We start from the raw sequence: 25,000 nt of genomic DNA, 5'->3' as shown, positions 1-25,000 counted from the left end.
CAAAGTCAACTTTGGTGGGATTTGAACTCAGAACGTACAGAAATGGAAGAGATACGACTAAGCATTTTATCCAAATTATTACCAATTTTGCTAAGTTGCCACTTTTAGAGCCAGAATAAATAAGGGGTTCAAATCTGGCTCAGTGCCAGCAGTTTTTGAAGGGAGATGGGAAGATGATTACATTGACCCCCAGTATTTGACTGGTACTTGTTTTATCAACGGTACAAGAATCTGTGCTTCACATGAATAAGGGCTGAGCTAGGGTTGGGGTAATTTGATGCAGTGACCCCCTTCACCTCAACCCATCTTCATTACTGTCTATCACACCTTCTCCCCACCCGCTTTCTCTCTTTATCTATGTGTGAGTGAGATATGGTCCCCCCAACTTGTCCTGAAGCAAAGTTACTTAAACTAAAAACTAAACTCATGTTGACTCTACTAATCTATAGCAACAAAGGGAAAGTGGATGTAAAACAGTCCTGTCTCCACTGACCTTTTTCATCCAAACTTTGACCCTCCATAAATCCAAAATTTTATTTTACTATTTATGGAAGCAACTGTCTTCAAAGACTCATATTATCATTGATTGCTCAAAACGAGAAGTAGATACACAGCCAACAACTGATGAAGGGTCATTCTTTGTATTACTTGTTTCTTTTTCTTTCTCTCGTTATTTGCGTATTTAACTCATTTGTTTCCTTATTTCATGTTGTTTACTTTTGGTGACATCCTGTACTGTGTAGCTTCTAAGCTGAAGTGAAGACAGCATGTTCTCTGTCTATCTCCTTACCTTCTTGGAGATTTTAGGTAAAATTATACTAATGTGTCCATCTGTTTTAATTTAATTAATTTCTATGTCCTTATGCAGCTGAGGATTGCTCTGCATTTAAATTGATGTAATGATTGCATTGTTCAATTAAATGGAGTTAATTGAAACGATTGTACTGCATTACCTCTGGATATCCTTGTTGCTTTTTAAAATTTTATATATATATATATATATATATATATATATATTTCTTTTGTGTTTCAGTCCAAAGGCTATGACCACACACACACACACACATATGCATGTATAATATATGCATATGTGTATTGTACACGTGTATAGGCATGGCTGTGTGGTTAAGAAGGTTGTTTTGCACTCACATGGTGTTAGGTTCAGTCCCAATGTATGCCACTTTGATCAAGTATCTACTACAGTCCCAGGCTGACCAATGCCTAGTGATGGCATGTGGTAGATAGAAACTGTGCTGAAGCCCTTCATGTATATATATATATATATATATATATATATATATATATATATATATATATATGTTTGTGTTTGTCCCCTGCTATTGTTTGACAACCAGTGTTGGTTTGTCTACATCCCAGTAACTTAGCAGTTTGGCAAAGGAGAACAATAGAATAAATTCCAAGGTTGATTTGTTTGACTAAACCCTTCAGGCTGATGCCTCAGCATGACCACAGTCCAGTGACTGAAACAAATAAAAGATAAATATATATATATATATATATATATATATATATATGCGCGTACACATCCATTAGAATATGTAAATTTTTCTGTGAAATTCACCAAAATCTTTGAAAATTGATTTTCTCTGTATCCATGGTAACATTCTATTGTTCAAAGATATCTTTTATCTTTAATTAAAAAAAGAAGTGTTTTCCAGTGCATAAGCTGCAATATGCATATTTCTGTGCATATTGATACTGCAGTTAGTGGTAGCTGCACTTTGGTGTCAGTCATAATAGTAGTGGTGGTGGTGGTGGTGTTGGTGGTGGTATTATCGATAATGGTTGTGGTGGTGGTGGTGGTGGTAGTAGTGTTAATAGTGGGAGTTGTAGTAGCGATGGTGGTGGTGGTAGTAGTAGTGGGAGTTGTAGTAGTGGTGATGGTGGTGGTGGTAGTAGTAGTGGTCTTTGAGTTAGGTTAGACACAGTGGTGTTAGTTGATGATGATGATGATGATGATGATAACGGCAGATCTGGTGGTGATGGAGATGATGATAGTGATGATGATGTCGACCATAATGATGCTGATAGCGATGGTGATGATAATGATTATGATGATGATAACAGTAACAATAATGTTGATGTAGTTGTTTAGCCCTAGGCAGCTCTAGTCCAGCAGAACATTGATCAAATACACTCCAGATGGATATGACCATCACCTATGAATACATCAGTTGTATATATATCCTATATATCCCATAGAATATAATTTTGAAGGTGACTTGGCTGCTATTTCTAGCAATCCGAGCAACCATCTAAATGTTCCCTTCCTAGCTTTCCATTGTTGTTGTTGTTGTTTTCATTGTTAACTCCAGTTTAGCTTTGACGGAACAGGCCTATGATCCAGCCATGACCATCCTGACTGTTTTTTTGGCATAATATATCCAGTGGGTCTTATTACTAAGACATTATGATGTGGTGCGAGAGAGAGATTTGGCTGTTGTTTCTAGTTAAGGGAGTTCACAGATCATATAGCTCAGGTGTGGACTGCACTACAAAAACAATTAAAGGTAATTCATTGTTCAGAAAAACTGATGCCTGCTTGGTAAAAAGCTTGTTTCCCAACCACATGGTCCCAGGTTCAGTCCCACTGCATGGCACCTTGGGCAAATGTCTTCTACTATAGCCTTGCACCGGCCAAAACCTTGGGAGTGGATTTGGTAGATGGAAACTGAAAGAAGCCTGCCATATATGTGTGTGTGTGTTTGTGTGGGTGTCTTTGTGTTTACGTTTGTCTCTCATCACTACCTGATAGCTGGCGTTGGTATGTCCCCCGTAACTTAGTGGTTCAGCAAAGATGACCAACAGAATGGGTTCCAGGCTTAAAAAGATAGTACTGGAGTCAATTTGTCTGACTAAAATTCTTGTAGGCAGTACCCCAGCATGGCCACGGTCTAATGACAGAAACAAGTAAAAGAAAATTTGGGGGAGGGGGCCAGTTGATTAGATTGACTCCAGTACATAACTGGTACTTAATTTATTGACCCTGAAAGGATGAAAGGCAAAGTCGACCTCGGTGGAATTTGAACTCAATTCTGCCAGCTCCCTGCTTTAAATAAATAGGTTATTGAGCGAATGAGCAAATAAATGAAGGCAAGAATGAATGAGTGAATGAATGAATGAATGGGGAAATAATGAACTGGAAAATATGATGAATGAAAAATAAGAGAGCAAATTAAGGAAATCGAGAAAGAAATCTGAAAGAATGAAAGAGACAATGGAAGAAGGAATGAAGTGTCCGAATGAGAGAATGAAAGAAACAAGGAATGAAAGACTACTGAGAATGGAAAGAGAGAAAGAAGAAAGAAGAAAATAGAAGAATGAAATACAGAAATATAAAAAATTACTAAGAAAAATTTATAAAGATATTAAAATCCTTTTTTTTTTTTTATTAAAACATGGTCTCTCTCCCCTTCCCTCCCATCTTTTCTATTTGGAGTGACACACAGACACTGACAATCAGACAGACAGGTTTTTAAATGAATATGATTAATTGTTTGAAGTATTTGTAAATTATAATGAGGTGTAGAGGGACTCACACACACACACACACACACACACACACACACACACACACTCATACAGATCTACATATTTGCATACTCACACAGACATAGACACACACACACACACACTCACACAGACATACATACATAGACACACACACACAAACACTCACACACACACACACACACACATTCACACAGACTTACATGCATGCACTCATACAATCATACATACACACCAGTTAACATTAGTCAACTCTCTCTCATAAAATATATATATATGTGTATATATATTTATATATACGCTCACACGTACACACACACAGTTTATATTAGTTGACTATATACACACTGGCATATATACATGCACATCAGTGCATTAATAAGCATATTGTTGAGAGAGCTATTAACTCTGTTGGCAACAAGAGGCCTCTCTCTCAGAGTGAAAGCTAGACTGTATGATGCTTGTGTATGAATGGCTATACTCTATGGTAGTGTGACATGGGCTCTGAATGCTGAAGACATGCATAGACTGGAGAGAAACGAAGGTAGCATGCTCTGTTGGATGTGCAACGTCAGTGCACATGTACGACAAAGTGCAAATGTATTGAGAGAAAAGTTGGGCATAAGAGGAATCAAATGTAGCATGCAAGAGAGAAGACTATGTTGGTTTGGACATGTGGCACGTATGAATGAGGACAGCTGCATAAAGAAGTGCTGATTACTGAAAGTGGATGGTACCCGTGGAAGAGGGAGACCCAGGAAAACATGGGATGAAGTGGTAAGGACCGATCTCAGAATGTTGGGCCTCATGGCGGAAATGACAATGGACCAAGATGTCTGGTGATATGAAGTTCTTGAGAAGACCTGCCCACATCAGCAAAACTGAGTTCTAGAAGCGTTTTGTGTCCCACCCACACCTGACAAGAAAACTTCTCACTTCTGCTTGCCCCTCACCTGTGCGTTCTACCTACATGCCTTGTCTCACTCTATTATTGCCATCTACTAGCCTCCCACCTGGGTGTTCCACCCACATGTAACAAGAAAACTTTTCCCTCACCCTACCCCAACAAACCAATTTACATCTCTTTCTTGCATTTCTTCCTTCATTCACTATGCCTAGCTCTCACCCATTGCCTACCTCTCACCACTTGCCCATCTCTCACTCCCCAATCCTGTCCTCACACCCTTGTTCCTTTGCATCATTACTGCCCAGTAGCCCCTCCAACTCTATACATACGCAGGTCTTCACCACTCATTTGCACTCTTTAATCATACTCCCTTCACAATATCCTACCACTTATATTACAGCATTTGAACCTCAAGGGTATACCCTGGCACTTGCCCCCATCTATATCTCTCTCTTCCTTTACTCAACCATCCCATTTATACTCTGATCCCTGTTCCTTGTGAGTATGCCAGGTATTTTGCCACCATCTCCACCCTGAAGTCTCCGACTCTCTCTCTCCTTCTCCTGCACTTCCCTCAAGTTGGGCAACCGTGTATTTTCTTTGTGGTAGCACACCTGTTTCTGTCTTGATCCCTGATCTTTCTCTTGCTGGCTGGGTAACCCTGTACTTCCTCCACAGCAAGACACCTGTATCTGTTGCACTATAACCTTTTCATCATCACCTCCTCCAATGCTTCCTCCCTTCTTAAAAGTTTTTGTCTTGCAAGTACTTGGTGACCCTGTCAGTGCAGCTGCCACTTAGAAGCCCCCAGTCCACACAGTAAAGTGGTTGGTGTCTGGAAGGGCATCCAGCTGTAAAAACCTTGCCAAAACTGACCTCACTTGTGCTTGTACCAAGTAAAAAGCACTAAGTCCACTCTGCTGAGTGGTTGGTGTTAGGAAGGGCATCCAGCTGTAAAAATCCTGCCAAAACAGTCACAGAAGTCTGGTGCAGACTTCGACCTGGCTGGCTTTTGTGGTACCGTCCCACCCATGCTTGCATGGCACACGAACGTTAAATGATGATTAACTATACACATACATACACATGCGGACTCACACACACACATATATACATTCACAAACACAGATATATGGACATAATTACACCCAGGTAATATAACTAACACTTTCTATTAACCTTTTAGCATTTAAGACAAACCAAATATGCTGCCTTGTTTTATGTTCAAACTGGTTAGATCCTGCCTCTCATGCCTATCCTACAATGCCTTTCTAAAAACAAACAATCACATTACAGAAATCATGAAGCTACAAGATAATGCATGATTAATTCACAAATGACCGGGACCCTTGGCAATATTCTGTGCCTGAGAAGAAGACCCATCAAGCCAAGTAAAACTGCAGCCGTGACAGACACTAGTGTCATGCAAATGGCAGTGGCACATAAAAGCATCCATTACACTCTCAGAGTGCTTGGTGTTAGGAAGGGCATCCAGCTATAGAAACTATGGTGAATCAGACTGGAGCCTGGTGTTGCCCCCTCACCTTACCAGCCCTGATCAAACACATATTTCATATTTGATATTTATGATTGAATCCATATGATATGACTGGATTTATATTATGGGTATTTTTGTTAAATTTTCTTCAAATATTTCTTGTGGCTGTGTGGTAAGGAGCTTACTTCCCAACCACATGGTTCTGGGTTCAGTCCCACGATGTGGCACCTTGAGCAAGTGTCTTCTGTCACACAAGCTTCTTACCACACAGCCACATGTGTGTTTGTGTGTAATTAACAGTTTCACTGTCCATCAATAACGAAGTGTTTATAAACATGGTAGTGATGGTCATGATGGGAGTGGTGGTGTTGGTAGATAATCCTTATAACTAATCTCAGTACACATTATAGCCTTAATCTTAGCCTTAAAGCTAATCTGCTATAATTAGCATTACAGTAATTGTGGTTAATTAAGCTACCTCTATATTTTGTTCTCAATAAAAAGATAAAATCTCTGAGAAATTTCTTTTTCTCCTGCATTTAAATCCTCTCAATTTAGTCCCCCCCCCCTCTCTCTCTCTCTTTCTCTCTCCCTTTCTCTTTCTCTCTCTTTCTCTCTCTTTCATCCACATTCTCTCTCTTTGTCTTTACCTCTCCCCGCTTCTCTAAACCTCTCTCTTTCCCTCTTACTTTCCCCTTTTTCTCTCTCACTCTCTCTTTCTCTCATATGCACACGTTTTTTTTTCTTTTTTCTGTGTGGTGGGTGGATTGATTGGTCAAATACTAATCTATTAATGAGGTCAATTTAATTGATGGAACAATCTAGATGGGGGGGGGGTGAGAGGTTGCGATTTGAAGGTGATGGCCACTGCCCTTTCTTCCAGATTCAGCAAGTAAAAAAGAAAAGAAAAAAACAAATTTTTAATAATTTTATTGACACCTAAATCACTTACACACACACACACACACACACACACACACACACAGACACACACACACACACACACACACAGAGAGATGAAACACACATATTGAGTTCTACATCAGGTTATTAGTCTCACAATGTATAAGCAATATATATCTACAGAGAGAGAGAGAGAGAGATGTGTGTGTGTGTGTGTAACATGGGATTAAAAATATACCAAATGTTTCTAGTCTCTTTTTTTTTTTATACATGCATCCACACATTGGGCTTCCACACAGTTTCTGTGTCTCAGTTTCACTCACAGAGCATTGGCCAGTCTGGGGCTTTAGCAGAAGACATTTGCTCCCAAGGTATCACACAGTGGGACTGAACCCAGAACTGCATGGTCAGCAAGCAAGCTTCTTAACCGGTGGGCCATCCCTGCACAATATATTTCAAGGGAGTGTGTGTGTTGTGAGATCTGTAAGCGGGGGTGAGGTTACAGTTTCCCCTCGAACTGGGGGTAGAGCAAAATATTTAAAGGAATATGTTTATAAGTTGGGGTGGGGGTGGAGACTACAATGTCTCTTTTACTTGTGGGTAGGGGGAGTGTAGGGGGAGAGTTGTGACGATGGATTTAATTAATTACATTGACACATTCTCTCTCTTTCTCTCTCTTTCTCTCTCTCTCTTTCTCTCTCTCTCTCTCTCTCTCTCTCTCTCACACACACACACACGGCAGTTTTGTTTGTTTATTTTTCTTGTATTGTTAGTTTCCAGATTATTAAATATAGAGCTGGGGTAGGGCTGGCGGTTGCGACGGTGGTGGGGTGCGAATGTACAAGTTTGTAGGGTGTAGGTGGGTGTGGAGATTGCTATAGTTTGAATGAAATTGCATTGTGTGTACATTCACACACACACACATACACACACACATTCTTTCTTTTTTTTCTTTTATTCTTTTCCTTGTCTCAGTCATTTGACTGCGGCCATGCTGGAGCACCGCCTTTAGTTGAACAAATCGATCTCAGGACTTATTCGATTGGTATCTTTTGCCGAACTGTTAAGTTATGGGGACATAAACACACCAACATCAGTTGTCAAGCGATGGTGATGGGGGGGGAGGACAAATACAAACACATAAACACATAGCAGCAAGATTGGAACCGGAGAGTGTGTCACAGTATGTCACGTCCCAGATTCATAATTTGAATGGTGGGACATTTCTTGTTGCCCACACTGGATCAAGGATGGGGTGGGGGGACATTTTGCTGTTAGGGGTTTTAGTTTGGGTGTAGGGATTGTAGTGGTGGTGGTGGTATTCGATGCTGGATGAGACAATGGCTGTGGCGGTAGTGACGATGCTGACAATGATGATGATGCAGGGGAGGATTGCTATGATGTTGTTGATGAATAGCTATAACAACAACAGCAACAACAACAACGGTTGTAATGTTGTTGATGACAATGATGAGGGTGGTGGGGATGTTGGTATTGGCAGGGGTAATAATGCTGATAACTGTGACAGTAGTTTTGACAATAATAATGATAACGATGATGATGGTGGTGATGATGATGATGGTGGTGATGGTGGGAGTTCTCCTCTCTCTTTCTCCACCTCTCACCTCTTCTTTGATCCATTTGATGTGTTTTTAATTGTGTTTGTACCAATAGCAGGTTGTTGTTGTTGTTGCTATTGTTGTTGTTTTTCGTAAGAAGTTAAGGTGGGAGTGGGGGTGGAGGTATGGGGGGACTGGGAGGGGTGTCAGGAAGTGGGGTGGGGGTGGAGGTGCAGGGTAGTGACGGTGACATGACGAAGCTATTTATCATAATAATATTGAAAAACCTATATAAATAAATAATTTCGTAAAATTACAAACAACCACAACAACAACAACAACAACACTAGTGACAACAACCACTACATGGAAAACAGTAACACCACTACTGCTGCTACTACTACTACAGTAACAGCCATCACTACTATGACAACCGCCACAACTACTGTGGCAGTAACAACAACAAAGAAAAAATAATCTCTTCATATTTTGAAGATTAATTTCAGTAATAGGTGCTCTTTACCCCCGCCCCCCTCTCTCTCACACACACACTGTCCACCCACTTACTGTAACACCTTCGCTGACCCCTTATATCTACCTATCTATCTGTCTGTCTATCTCTTTATCTTCCTGTCTAACTGTCTATCTGTCTGTCTATCTATCTATCTATCTCTCTCTATCTGTCTGTCTATCTATCTGTCTGTCTCTCAGGGTTCCCTCATCTACTGTACCCCACCCCTGCCCACAAAGCCACGCATTGTGTACGCACTATACCCCACAACAATCACTTTAACAGCACTCACCCACTGCCACCCATTTTCTCACCTACCCTTAATGCACCCCATACCTAGTGCACTGCCACCCTCTTTCACTGTACCAACCCTTAAGCATTTTTACACTCACATCACCCCTACTTTAACTCACCCCAACCGCGCGAATGTATCAACACCAACCCATCTTCTGCCACAATTCTGGCACCCCACCCCCACCAAAGTAAATCACCCCCACAACCAGTGTTCCACCTCTCAGGTATTTAATATTTTACCTGATGAGTAATCTGAAGACAGTGCTTAAGAAATTACACCCCCAGATAATGTTTTTGGTAAAGGGGGTACCTGTTGACACCTTACAAGTGGTACCCACACCCTTTTTTTCCTCTTCATATCAACCATGTTTGACACCCATGCTCACTTACCCCACTACTACTACTACTACTACTACTGCTGCTGTTGTCAACTTAATGTGACAGTCCCATAAAAGGGAAGAATGCTACTGTTATTTAGCCCTGGGAAACACTGTTTCTTGTTGGACTTGACACATTTCCTGAGAGATTTAGAAATATATTATTTCTATTTTCAAAATTCAGTGGATGTATTTCTCTTGAAATAACTATGTTTTCAAAGGCGGATAGGCATCAACAGCTATTAAGCCATGCTACTCCAGACTGATGATGAGCAACGACTCTGAAATTAGTCTCTGGATGCTGGCTTTGCTGGGTGGATGTGCTTGTCTCCACTTTGAAAACATAAGGACACAGGAAATGTGTCAAGTCCAACAGGAAATGGTGTTTCCTAGGGCTAAATAACAGTAGCATTCTTCCCTTTTATGAGGTTGTCACATTAAGTTGACAACATGCTAGTACATCATAGTTTCCTGGGTGTTGCAAATATTGCACACTATAGACATAGCAGATAATATGTAAAAACACATATGAAGGCACATGGCTCAGTGGTTAGAGCGTTGAGCTTACGATTGCAAGGTTGTGAATTTGATTCCCAGACCAGGCTGCATGTTGTGTTCTTGAGCAAGACACTATATTTCATGTTGCTCCAGTTCATTCATCTGTAGAAAGGAGTTGCGATGTCACTGGTGCCAAACTGAATCGGCCCCTTAGCCTTTCCCTTGGACAGCATCGGTGGCGTGGAGAGGGAAAGCTGGTATGCATGGGTGACTGTTGGCCTTCCATAAAAACAACCCTAGGTTTTGCATCCACCGGTGAGGCAACTTTCTGCCCAGACGTGACCCTGGAGGGGAAACTCTTAGGTGCATTCATGGTCATTCGTGACCAATGGAATCAAGTCATATATATGTATGTGTATGGATGCATATGTGAATGTATGCATGTATGTATGCATATGTCTATATATACACATATAGTATGTATGTGTATGTATATATATATGTGTATGTGTGTGTTTGTATGCACATATGTATGGATTAGGTGTAGGAGGGGGAAGAATCATTTAGAGTCACTTAGAGAGAGGGAGTGGTAGGGGTGGGTAAAAAACTTCACGCCCCCTACCTTTAATTTGGTCTCCCCTTTTGTGTTCAGGTGACTACCATTAGTTTGTTACATCAATAGACCACCTTCTGCCCCCCCCCACCATTTAACTATGTCAGCTGTTGTTGTTGTTGTTATTGTTTATGATGGTGGTGGTGGTGGTGGTTTGTGGAGTTTACTTTGATGTTCTGATGATTGTTACATTGTGTGTATGTATGTGTGTGTGTGTGTGTGTGTGTGTGTGTGTGTGTGTGAGAGAATGAGTAATATTGAAAGCTTTGTTTAGTGCATTTCTCTATGTGTGAGTCAGTATAGTGTGTGTGTGTGTGTGTGTTCTCTGCGGGGTGCGTGTGTCTGCACAACCTCCCAAAAAGCATCATTTATTCACGCGTATCATTTTTGTTTGTCAATTTGTTTATATAATATATATATGTGCATGTTTGTATGTGTGTGTATGAGTATGCATATATATATATATATATATAAATTTATGTTACGTATATGTATATGTGTCTGTGTGTGTGTGTGTATATTGAAACTCTCAGACCTTGAGTCACTCTATTCTGCTAAATATTAATAAAAAATATACATATACTCATACTTTGAGTTCTATTTTTCCTGTTTCCATCAACACACACACACACACACACACACACACACACACACACGAGGCCAAGCAACCCCTGCTTTCTTTGTTTATTGCCCTCCCTTTAAGCTGTAAAGTCATCAAAGGACTCACAGTTGAAGGAGTTGGTCATTAGTGGATTTGATGGACAGCTATAAACATATACATAAATGTGTGTGTGTGTGTGTGTGTGATTTTCAAGTGCTAGAAGGATGGTCGTGGGAGCTGGGGTCTCAGGCTCCTCCCTGTAATGTATCAGAAGCATCCATCATTGCACTTTCAATAAACCGGGGTTATACCTATTGTCCGATCATCTCATCCTTGATCTAACCCCAACCTCTCAATGCAGAAATGTAACAACTTGACCAGAAAAGACTAAGAGATCTGACCTACACAACCAATCAAATAATGTTATTCCAGGTGCATGGGCCCGGGAACGGGGTGCAGTGTGTGCAGGTGCACCTGCCAAAATATTTTGGTGTTGCAAAATCAAAATTTGCACCCCAACTTACTTTTCTTAGGCTTATAAAACAGTGAGTAAAAAGTGATCAATGAAAAATAGCTTGAAGTTTGTAAAAAATGTTGGACAAGGGTTTGCACCCCAAGCAAATGTTGTTCCCAAGCCAGTATCCAGGTGTCCTTCAGAGAAACCCCATTTCAGCCACTTATATCAGAGATCTTACTCTTTAGGTCAGTACCCAACATTCAGGACCATAGATGAGGATAGGCTCAAAAACCAAAGTTTGGCATTTTTACCAACCACTCTGAGGACCAAATGCAGGAGTTGGTGCATTACTGTCCCACCATCTGCAACTGTAGCATCCAATTCAGCCTTTGCCTTCCATCACTCATGAATACGGTCCCAAGGTACTCCTGCACCTGTCTCAATGATGAGCAACTAACATCCTGAGTGCATTGGGGTGACTTTCTTGAGAGGTCTTATGTCTCAGTCTTTTTCTTGATAGATCGTTGACCAGTGACTATTCATTTTTTCTCCGTGTTTTTCTCCTTGTTTTTCTCCTTATTCTTTCTGTTGAAGAGCGTAGCTCGAAACGTTAAAGACTTTCCGTATTCCCGAGCGTCATACTAATTAATACATCCTTTTGTTGTTTACACCACCTGTCCTCGTCTGTTATTGTTTTTTTCGTAAATTCTCCCATATATATATATATATATATATATATATATATATATATGCATGTATAAACCTGCCGGCCTGCCTAGCTGGTGCAGTGGCGCCATTTGGATGCTAAAATGATGCAAAGCGTGCATTGTGACCAACGATGCATAACAACATCCAGTAGTCTGGTCAATCACTTGATATATATATCTATGTATATATATGCATATATATATATATATATATATATATATATATATATAAAGTGAGAGAGTGGGGGTAGTTACACATATTATGAGCAATATGGTTAAAGGAAAGTAACCTCCGGAGCTTGTTTCTTGGAGACTAAATTCAAATGATGGTGGTTGAATTATGGGTGATGACACACCCATCACCCTCAAACATCATCACTACTACCACCACCAACACCACTACAGTCAATACCAACACCAACATTACCAATACCACAGCCCACTACCACCTTCACTACTGCTGCCACCACTTACTACAACCAGCACCACCACTACCACCACTGATAATACTACTACTATTACAGCTAGTACCACAACTACTGCACCTTTTACTGCTGCCACCACCACCACCACCACCATGAGCACATCCACTACCACCATCACTACAAGTACCACCGCCCTAGAACCTAAACCACAACCCCCATTAGCAACCAACACTATCACCTCAACACGACCACAGTAACTACTACCACCACATTTACTACCACAACCACCATCACCACACCACCGCCGCAACATTCATGTGACTAATAAAGTAATGTAGTTTTAGTGTTGTTTAAATCAACTTCCTGTAGGTGGAGCTGGTGTTTGCGACAGACAGAAGGGGCGGCGGTGGTGGTGGTGGGTGTAGTATTGAAAAGTGGAGGGGGGGGTGACTAATGTTTTTTTTGAGGGGTGAGTAGCGTAGGGACCTCATGATTTGTTGTTGATTTTATTTTAATAATAAATGGTGTGGGGGGGGGGAGTGGGGGGAAGAAGGGGGCGTAAGCAAAAAGGAGGAAAATCAAATAGACAAACAACAACAAACAACAACAAATACACAACAAACATGACAGACAATAATAACAACAAAGGAAACAACAAGAAGCAATAAATAATAATAATGATGATGGATAACAACAACACCACCAACAACAATAATAATGATAATGATATTCATAATGATGATGATGGTAATAATGATGATGGATAACAACAACAACAATAATAATGATAGTAATGATAAACAAGACAACATATACCACGGAAATAAAATAAAAAATTAACAAAAGTAACTCAATAATAAAAAAACAGTAATAACAAAAACAGCAATAATGAGAACTACAGGAGTAACATCAACAACAAGAACAATAATAATAATAATAATAATAATAATAATAATAATCTAAACAATGACAAAACACATCAAAGACGTTTAATAAATATGTAACTTCAAAGTGGGGAGAAGTAATTATTGATATGTTCCTGTTTGTGGGTATGGGCGTGTGAATGGATGTGGGTGTGTGTGTGTGTGTGTGTGTGTGTGTGTATATATGTATGAATATGTGTGTGTATGTATGAATATATGTGTGTATGTATGTATGTATGTGTGTATGTATGTTTGACTATGTTTGTATATATATGTATGTATGAATATATGTATGTATGTGTGTGTGTGTATGTATGTATATACATATATGTATGTATATATGTATGTTTATGTATGTATATATACATGTGTATGTTTGTATGTGGATGTATATATATGTGCATGTATGAATGTTTATACATATGTATGTTTGTGTGTATGTATATGTATGTATATATATATGTATATAAATATATATATATGTATATATGTTTGTATGCATGTATGTGTATATTTGTGTAAGTACATGTGAGTGTGTATGTTAGTGTTTCTGTATAGGTATGTCTGTGTATGTATGCATGTGTGTGTGTGTGTGTGTGTGTGTGTGTGTGTGTATTAATTAGTCAGAAAAGGAGAGTCACTCCCATGACCTTTGTAGGTCATGTCAGAATTTTTAAGATCGATCTGTAGGGAGGATTCAGTATGAACTTGTGTAGATTGATGCCTGCACAGGAGGGAATGAGCATAAGTGGCATGGCAGAATGATTGGGTAAAAAAAAAAGCATTAAAAAGTGATGGGGTAGATTAGAGGGCGAGATCTGGTGGCAGGAGGAAGTTGGATTTTAAACATACCACAACTCCACCTCTGGGATAAATTCTGATCCAGGAGACCTTTGATAAAATGTATTCCATTTATGATCATCCTGCCCTTCTCTCTGGCATTACCCATCTAGGATTACATTATTTTGTGTGTTCTTTGTTCTCTAAAAATGTTAATGATATCAAGCTCAACGGTCTTAGAGGGACTGTCAGATAAACTTATTGTCACTGACCCTTACTGCAAACTCAACTAATTAAAAAAATGAGACCTATTGAGTCAAGTACATCAACATCAAATCAAATCAAACCATAATCAAATGGAAACTGTAGTTGTGGCTGATGCCAGCGCCACCTGACTGGATCCCCAACCTAGAAAGTTGCCCTCTGAGGCACAAGTCCAGGCAAGGTTATTTACGGAAGATCAGCAGTCGCCCATGCATAACAGCTTCCCCTCTCCATGCCATTGATGTTATCCAAGGGAAAGGCAAAGGGGCCGATACTGCTTGGCACCAGTGACATCACACCTCATTTCTACAGCTGAGTGAACCTGTGTCCAAAATGTCAAGACTCCTCTCCTTCTTTTCAAATATTAAACTAATAGGTGCAGGAGTGGCTGTGTGGTAAGAAGCTTGCTTCCCTACCACATGGTTCTGGGTTCAGTTCCACTGTGCAAGCGACTCCTACTATAGCCTCTGGCCAATCAAAGCCTTGTGAGTGGATTTGGTAGATGGAAACTGAAAGAAGCCCATCGTATATATACATGTATATATATATTTGAGTGTCTGTGTTTGTCCCCCTTACCATCGCTTGACAACCGATGCTGGTGTGTTTACGTCCCTGTAACTTAGCAGTTCAGCAAAAGAAACCAATAGAATAAGTACTAGGCTTACAAAGAATAAGTCCTGGGGTTGATTTGTTCGGCTTAAGGCGGTGCTCCAGCATGGCTGCAGTTAAATGACTGAAACAAGTAAAAGAGTAATACAACATACATTGAAACTCGCTGCTCCCATTTTAAGTGTTTAATGCATTCAAAATATGAATACACGTCTGCTTATATGGATGTTAGTAAGACACACTAATGTATAAACAGACTAGCATACACTTACTTACTTACATAACGCAACTAATAAGTTGGTTAACTCAGATACAAACTAACTCGGTCAGGCTTACACACACACACACACACACACACACACACATATTGACATAACTTGAGAATGACACAGTCTGGTTGACATTGACTGACAAAAACACTGACTGACATTGACGGATTAACAAGCGTGTATTTATATGCAGAGAAATTCATATTGATGCATGGATATATTGATTGACAGGGAGACTGATTGATGGAGGGATGATTGGCACATTGACAGTGTGGCACCTGGTAGACTTACACACATACACACACATAGTTTCAATGATACATGCTCACACATACACACACACACACTGACTTATGCATAGAAGTTCACACACACATACAATCATGCACAGTGGCACACACACACACACAGATGAGACATAGATATGTATTTTTTCACTCTGTGTGTGTGTGTGTGTGTGTGTGTGTGTGTGTTATTGTTTATTACCATGTATGTGTCAGGATGTTATAATTTGTGTGTGTGTGTGTATGTATATATATATATATATGTATATATGTACACACACACACACACACGTATATATATATATATATATATATATATATACACATACACACACACAAACACATATATGTGTGAATATGTAAGTATATAGTATATGTATGTTTGTGTGTATGTATTTATATATACACATGTATATATTTACAATGTGTGTGCATGTATATTTTGTATGTATGTATATGTGTGCGTGTACACATGGACCACTGCCACAAGCCACTCAATCAGTCAGAACAAACCCTAATTATGTCAGTGCCCGGGGGTGGGGTGGGGGTGGCGGTAGTGTATAATGGTGGTAGGAGGCAATGGCAGGAGTGATAGGAAGAGATGTAGTTTTTTTATAAGTGGGAAGAGGAAGGGGGGAGCCCTCAGCATCCATTCCTATACCATGTTATCTTTACACATCCTCCTCCTCCTTTTCCTCTTCCTCCTCCACTTCTTCCCTCATCTATCAAACTTTAATTATCTGTCGTTAACCTGATGACCCTCCATGATAACGACAACTAGCTGGTATCTCAAGGTAGAATAGGGGTACATAATCTACATGTGGCATTTAGGGTACCATGAAATGTTTTACCTTCCTCTTAGTCTTTAATTAATTGCAACCCGTTACTACTCGAGATTAATGTATTTAGTTTCTTCTGGCTCTTTACAGTTCTGAGTTCAAATCCCATCGGAGGCCAGCTTTGCTTTTGGTCCTTCCAAAGTCAATAAAATAAAGTACCAGTCATGTATTGGTGTTGATGGTATTCACTAACTCTATCCCTTGACTTTCTGGCCTTGAGACTATATTTGAAATAATAATAATAATAATAATAATGGTAATTATAATTCTGCCAGCGTGTTGCCTTGATAATAATAATCCTTTCTACTAAAGGCACAAGGCCTGAAATTTTGGGAGAGGGGGACTAATCGATTGTACCGACCCCAGTGTTTCACTGGTACTTAATTTATCAACCCTGAAAGGATGAAAGGCGACCTTGGTGGAATTTGAACTCATGACGTAAAGACAGACCAAATACTGCTAAGCATTTTGCCCCACCTGCTAACGACTCTGCCAGCTTGACACCTTAATAATTATATATATACTAATTGACTCTACTTCCTTCCCCCCTACTAATAATCAATACTTAATTTGTGTATATACAAATTAATTTCATAAAATATATTTATTTCAAATTAAAACCTTTTTTTTTCTTTTTTTTTCAAATTTATTTCATTTTTTTTTTCTCAATTTCTTTTTATTATATATGAGGTGAGCAATAATTCCTGCTGAGTGATTATCTAAACGAATCTTTCCATTATTGTGTACAGGTGTGGGAAGGGGAAGTATGTGTGCATGAGTATGTAGAATATGTGTGTGTGTGTGTGGAAGTATATGTGTGTGTGTGTGTGTTGCAGTTTGTGTGTGAATTTATTTTATTTTGTTGGGCTTTTTTTTTTTTTTTTCAAACATTTTTATAAAATTCAATTTTCCATGATGTAAAACTTAAATTTTACTTAAAATATGTGCACCTGTTCTTCATGTATTTTGCTTAAATATCACCAAATGAAATGAAATATCAGTTAATATTCAGCTGGGTTCATCATCATCATCATCATTGTCATCATTATCTTCATCTTTGTCATCATCACCATCATCATTATCACACGTTCATGTACAAGTGGCTTTTTTTAGTGTCCACTTACCAAATCCTCTCACATGGCTTTGATCTGGCCGTAACTTAGCAGTTCGGCAAAAGAGACCGATAGACTAAGTACTAGGCTTACAAAGTAATCAAATCAAGAATCAAATCAGGTACTTATTTCATTTTAAAGCCCAGTACTTATTTTATTGTTTTCTTTTGCCAAACCACTAAGTTACAGGGATGTAAACACACCAACATCGGTTGCAAAGTGGTGGTGAAGGACAGAAACACACACTCACACACATGCACACAAGCTTCTTTCAGTTTCTTTCTACCATATCTACTCGCAAGGCTTTAGTCAGTTCAAGGCTATAATAGAAGACACTTGCCTAAGGTGCCATGCAGTGGGACTGAACCCAGAACCATGTAATTGGGAAGCAAACTTCTTACCACACAACCACACATGCACCTATTATATACATGAACACACACACGCTCATGTACAAGTGGGGTTTTTTAGTTTCTACTTACCAAATTCACTCACATGGCTTTGATCTGGGCAGGGCTGAGGTAGAAAACACTTGCCCAAGGTACCATTGCATGGGACTGAACTCAAAACACGTAGCTTCTTAACCAAACACATATATTTATATTGTATATGGCAATTATATTCAGGGGAATGTTTTACAACTCTATAAATTGTTTCTTAATCTGTGTATATAAAATTCCATATAATATAATTCTATAAAATGCTTTTTTAAATTCATCTTGTTTTCTTCATTTTATGTAATTATCAGATTTATCTCAATTTATATAATTAATGTATCAGGCAGGTGATGTTAGCAAGAGATTCCTTTTATATGGAGATATTTAAATAACATTTGAATAATTTTACATATTGCAGAATTCACCTGCAATTAAAGTTATTTTGAAATAAAAATACAAAAATTCTTTCATAAATACATTAGAAAGAACCTTTTTGATCTGTGTTCGAAACACCTCATTTATATACCTGTTACATGCAAGAAATGCAGTATTAGGTTAAAATAGCCATCTATGTATCATACTTAATTTATATACATTATGGAAAACCAAATTAACTGTGGTAGTCATCCACACTATCTTATATGGACACAGACGGGGACACACACACACACATTTCTATTTTGTATATAGCAGATGCCTACAAATTGGAAATGAATGAAATGAATGACACTGCTTGTATGACAGTTACACTCGTTTACAACTACTACAGTATGTCACCAGAAGGACATATGCAGAGTTACACTCATTGTCATTTAACATCCGTTTTCCATGCTTGTATGGGTTGGGCAGTTTGACATGAGCTGACGAGACCAGGACCCAAACCAGGCTTCAGTTGTCTGTTTTGGCATGGTTTCTACAGCTGGATGCCCTTCCTAGCACCAACCACTCTACAAAGTGTACTGGATGCTTCTCACATAGCGCCAGAAATAGTGCTTTTTACGTGGCACCAACAACAACAATACTTTTCACATGGAACCAACGCAGGTGCTTTTTATGTGGCACCAGCACCAGTGCCTTTTATATGACACAACTTTTATCATACAATAACCATAATTTAACTTTGACCAGACTTCTTGGTGTCGAGAAAGAAAATCCTTATGTCACTAAATGCTTTAGGATATAGAAATGGTTCAGGACATGTCTTGTATCTTTGGTTCCACTGTCTCTAGAATGGTAACATTGTCTTTTTTGTTGTTGTTGTTTTTGGTGTCATTGCTTTATTCCTGTTGCTGTTGTTGTTGTTGTTATTACTAATGTAATGTTACTATTACTGCTTCTATTTGGGTTTTAGACTCCTGATGACAGGGCACTGTTGTGGCGTATGGTATGTCTTGGGTACTTTTAGACTTGGCAGGACCCATCCCTCTCCTGTTCTGACCACCACTAGTTTCCTCCAGGGGGAGAGAGGTGGGGGATAGGACAGGAGGGAAGGAGAGAGATGGACAAAAAAAAAAGAGGAAGACAGAGAACAGTAGTTCAAGAGAGAGTGATACTCACACACACACACACACACACACACACACTCACTGAATGAGGAGGCAAGAGTGAGAGAGAGAGAGAAAGAAAAAATAAGACAAAATCAGACGCAAGTATTAAGACTGGTAGCTTATTTATTGACCCTGGAAGGCAAAGTCAACCACAGCAGGATTTGAACTTGGAGCTCAGAAAGTCAGAATAAATGCCAGAAGGCATTTCATCTGGCGCTCAACAGACTCAGATAATTCACAACCATATGCTGATGTTACTATAATCTTCTCACCAAAGACTGGGTCTTTTGTATACATTTGGGCCACATTGTGTTGGCAGCTATCAACATCTGTGAATTGCCCCCAGAGAGGGGGAGGATTTCCTTCAATTTCAGTTTATGCCTCATTTGGTAAAAACATTTGTTTTATATTTGTCTGTTGTTGTTAGAGCTTTTATTTTTTTTTTGTATTTTTTCTTAAGGGGGGGTGATATTTTATTGTTGGGTTTTTTTTTTTTTTTTTTTTGTAATTTATCAAGACTGTGAAGACATTGTGCAAACGAGAGGTAAAAGAGGGAGGAATCAGTCGCACGTCCCCACACCACACCTGTCTTCATGGAAATTAAAAAGTGTGTGTGTGTGTGTGTGGGGATGATGAAATGGGAAGATTAGTGGGTAGATGGTTTAGGAATGTATGGAGTGAGACTGAGGAAGGAGTTGCTGTGGGGGCAGGGATTGTGAGAGTGGGGTCGGTGGGGGCAGTTGAAGTGGGGTGGGGAGCAGTTAAAGTTTGCAGAACTTCAGTAAGGAAGAAATTTGATATTACCTTAATGGCACTCCCCCCCTGACTCCATCTTTCCCTGCCCCTACACCTTTTTGTACACACACTCGTACACGCAAACACACACACACCACCCGGTCAACATACACACACACACACATGTTCATATACACACATAGATACACATACAGCTCTCAATACATGTACACATTCATATATATGTGGTTATATATATATAAATATATATATATATATATGCTTGTGTGTGTGTATATATATATATATGTGTGTATATATGTGTATATATATGTCTGTGTGTGTGTATATATATATGTGTATACATCATCATCGTGTATACATATATATATGTGTATATATGTATATATATGTGTATATGTGTATGTATATATGTGTATATGTATATATATATGTATGTATATGTGTGTGTGTGTGTATATATACATGTATATATATTGTATGTGTGTGTATATATATGTGTGTGTATGTATATGTGTGTGTGTTTGTGCATATATATATATGTGTGTGTGTGTGTATATGTATATACCCCTTAAAATTACACCCTGCCTTCTTAAATAGGAAACAACACATAGGATAATGTAGTCTAAAATATACTGTGACCAAAAATAAGACAGGATAGTCGTGGCTGGAATATTAATGATCACGGGTCACAAGGATTAGGTAAGACCTAGGTTTAAACAGCAATGACACTAACAAACCACACACTACATCACATAAGCAATACACCACCTCTTACTATGTGCTTTACCACGTACACTATGCAACGAGCATGCTCAGGCACCCCCACCTCCCACATCAGACATACTCCACCACCCACTTCATAACTGCCCTTCCTCCATCTCCTAAACAGACCCTTTTCTCATGGGAAGGGACCAGTTTTACTGTCTTGTTAATGGCATCTTAAATGGCTTTTAAATATTTGTTGATGTCTGCCTTGTCTTCACCTGCACACACACACACACACACACACACATGCATTTATATGTACGTACATGCACATATATAATTATCTGTATATCATACATATAGTCTTAAAAGTACATAAACATTTAGCTACATACATACATATATGCACACCTGGGCACACATATATACATACGCAAACACATAAATACTTCAAGATGTTGCATTTAGAATTGGCAAGAGCTTTCTGTAAACAGATTAATTTGACTTCATGTGTGTATACAGTTCTGTGTGTGCGTATATATGTATACACACTGTAGTGAATATATAGTAGTGTGTGCTTGTAACATTTTGTATGTATGAGCATGTGCCTGTATAATTGTGTTTTTAACTATATATATGATAGACTAGCTGTCATATATATCTACCACATAGATAGACAGATATATATATATATATATATATATTTCTCCCTCTACCACTCTCTCTCTCTCTCTCCCTTACCCCTGCATGGTCACATGCTTCCGGTCACTAATCCTTTTCTTCCTTGGCTATCGCCGAGCAAATACGTGAACTTACTTCGCCCCCACTTTCAAGTTCGTGCCTCACAGCGTTCATATACACATAATTTTTCACGTCTGGCCGTATAGCCTTTTCCGTTTGTTTCCCTGTCTTGTTTTTTGTCCGCCACTACATTCCTCCATGGCACAGGTTTAATTTGTGTATACAAATTTAATTTGCGTTCCATGGGAAGAGCCGTTTTAACGATGCGTCCTGCCCCACTCTTCGAAACGCCGGTGTTAAAACGGGGGTAGCTGATGAAGGAAAATGTTCTCTGTGTGGCTTGTGTGTTTTCTGTACTCTGGTTATTATTATTTTCTTGTCTACGTTTTGTTTGCAATGTCCTGTACCCAAATATGCACCTATATATACAGGTAGACATAGGTATGCACATACCTGTACGTATATATGCATATACTCATTTATTATTTGTTTTTATATATATATATATATATCGGTTGGACGGTTTGACTGGGGCTTGGGAAGCTAAGAGGCTGCACCAGGCTCCAGTCTAATCTGGTAGTATTTCGACAGCTGGATGCCCTTCCTAACACCAATATATATATATATATATATATATATATATATATATATATAATATAGCTAGCGATGTTTAAATTTTCTTTTTACAAGGAAAATAGTTCTAAAGCCACAAACAGTAATTGAATGCTCTTCTCATCCATTGTACAGTTAAATTGTAAGCTAACAGATTCCTGTTTCTATTCCAGCCATCTGCCAGGGCCAATTGTCTGCTGAGGAAAGTCTTTGACCATGTCAATCTATTAGAAAGGGACTACTTTGGTTTGAGATTCCTGGATCAGAATAACCAATCGGTAACTATTTAACAGTTCCATCTTTACTCATCATCATCATCATCATCCTCATCGTCAACATTGTTGTTCCCATCGTCATTATCACCATCTTGATCATCATCATCATCAATGTTGTTGTCGTCATCATCACCATCAACATTATCATAACCACTTGTCATCATCATGATCATGATCACCATCACCATTATCACCATCATCATCATCATCTTCATTCTTGAAAGATGCAAAAGGCAGTTGGGCTTGTTTTGTGTTTACAACTGATAACGATTTTTCAGCTAATTAACGAACCATAGATACAAAACTATGTGGCTGTTCACATTTTTGTCTTCCAGGAGTAAAGTTAAATAAAATTGTGCTTGATGGGTTTAAAGAATTAAGCTTTAAACTTTAGTGTAGCTCCAGAGTTCATACCAAATTTCTTGGAGTAAAGATTGTTTGCCGACATGATATGGCAGTCCTGGTTTAGGACTAATGTTGCTGTAATTTAGCCCCAGGAGACATCGTCTCCAGCTGGCTATACGATATGATCTGTGTCCTTATATTTTTGTACAAGGGACTCTAGCACCCCCACTCAGCTCAAAACACTGTGTATCATGAAAACCAGGTTATTTTTCTTCATCAGCTCAGAATAATTGTTTGGCTATAGGTAGCACTGCCAAATTCCCATTCGAGATATATAGTTTTCAAAGTGACAACTAGTCACTGATTTATAAATTAGAAAATTACTATTTTTAAATCTCACAATGTGAGATATTCATCAAGAGTACTTTGTAGTAAAGATTGTTTGCCAACATAACATGGCAGTCCTGGTTTAGGACTAATGTTGTTGTAATTTAGCCCCAGGAGACATTGTCTCCAGCTGGCTATACGACACGATCTGTGTCTTTATATTTTCGAACAAGGGAATCCCACTCAGCTCAAAACAATATCTGTGTATTCGTCCTAAACCAGGACTGCCATGTTATGTTGGCAAACAATCTTTACTCCAAAGTACTGTTGCTGAATATCTCTCATTGTGAGATTTTAAAAATAGTAATTTTACCAAATTTCTTGTTTTAAATCTTTATTCTTTAATCCACTTTCAATGCCAATTGTAGTCTTTTTCTTCTATTTCTGCAGCATTGGCTGGATTCCAATAAGACTATTTCTTCTCAATTAAAAGGTAAGACGTAGTTTCTGTTTTCATCTTACTCTTTCGTTCATTCATTCATCATCATCATCATCATTACCATAGTCATCATTGTCACCATTTTAACCCTTTGTTTTAAAGCCCTTCATTTTGAAAGGGTCCACAGCTTTCATGTTCTACTTTGTGGTCCCTTATGTTTCAGACCCCTTATTTTTAATTATAGCATCCACATCCTTCACATTGTCCTTTGTTATTCTTTAAGAAATGTCAGAACCCTTTATTTCAAATTATAGGTCCCATATCCTTCACAATGTACTTTGTGGTCCCATAAAATAAAAGATTTAAAATCCCCTTTTATTTCTAATTTTAGGGTCCACGTCCTTCACATTGTATTTTGTGGTGAAGTTCTATACAGCAGATCCTTGCAAATTACGAGAAGAAATAACAAGGTAAGTTGTATATCATAGTGAATACACACACATACACACTCAGATGCGTGTGTATGTGTGTGTGTAGCAGTAACTACATTGATGGTTGTGTGATCGTGTGCTTGTGTACTGTTCCATTTCTCGTGTTAGCATTTTATCTGTTATGGAGGATCTGAAAGAAGTAAAAATAAACCTGTTATTGATTTGAAAAGAGTAACATGCTGATAACTGTCCTCACATATTCCTTGCAGCTTCTACTTTGCATAGTGTGTGTGTTACTTCTTGTTGTATTTGTAATTGTGTACCATGTTCTCCGTTTTCTTGTTTAATTTTCTTCGTCTTTGTTGCTGTACACATTCGTTAGCTTTCTTACATTCGCTAGCTTTCTTATATATATATATGT

The 25,000-nt window shown here is 38.7% G+C and overlaps 1 protein-coding gene across 2 annotated transcripts in view; it reads left to right on the top strand.

Moving 5' to 3' along the window:
- Window positions 1–24,640, top strand: part of LOC149132262 (FERM domain-containing protein 5-like) — a 104,100-nt gene extending 79,460 nt beyond the window's left edge. For both annotated transcript variants that reach the window (XM_089364044.1, XM_089364043.1), the window contains 3 exons: window positions 22,936–23,040; window positions 24,160–24,202; window positions 24,540–24,640. In XM_089364044.1, coding sequence (XP_089220170.1) covers window positions 22,936–23,040; window positions 24,160–24,202; window positions 24,540–24,622 — 231 coding nt within the window. In that variant the 3' untranslated portion in view covers window positions 24,623–24,640. The remainder of the gene's footprint in view (window positions 1–22,935; window positions 23,041–24,159; window positions 24,203–24,539) is intronic.
- Window positions 24,641–25,000: the final 360 nt, after the last annotated feature.

The sequence above is a fragment of the Octopus bimaculoides genome, chromosome 16 (assembly GCF_046866305.1).
Source record: "Octopus bimaculoides isolate indiv1 chromosome 16, ASM4686630v1, whole genome shotgun sequence".
Lineage (NCBI taxonomy): Eukaryota > Metazoa > Mollusca > Cephalopoda > Octopoda > Octopodidae > Octopus > Octopus bimaculoides.
Note: the sequence above shows the minus strand (reverse complement) of the source record. Positions and strands in the feature narration are given on the sequence as shown.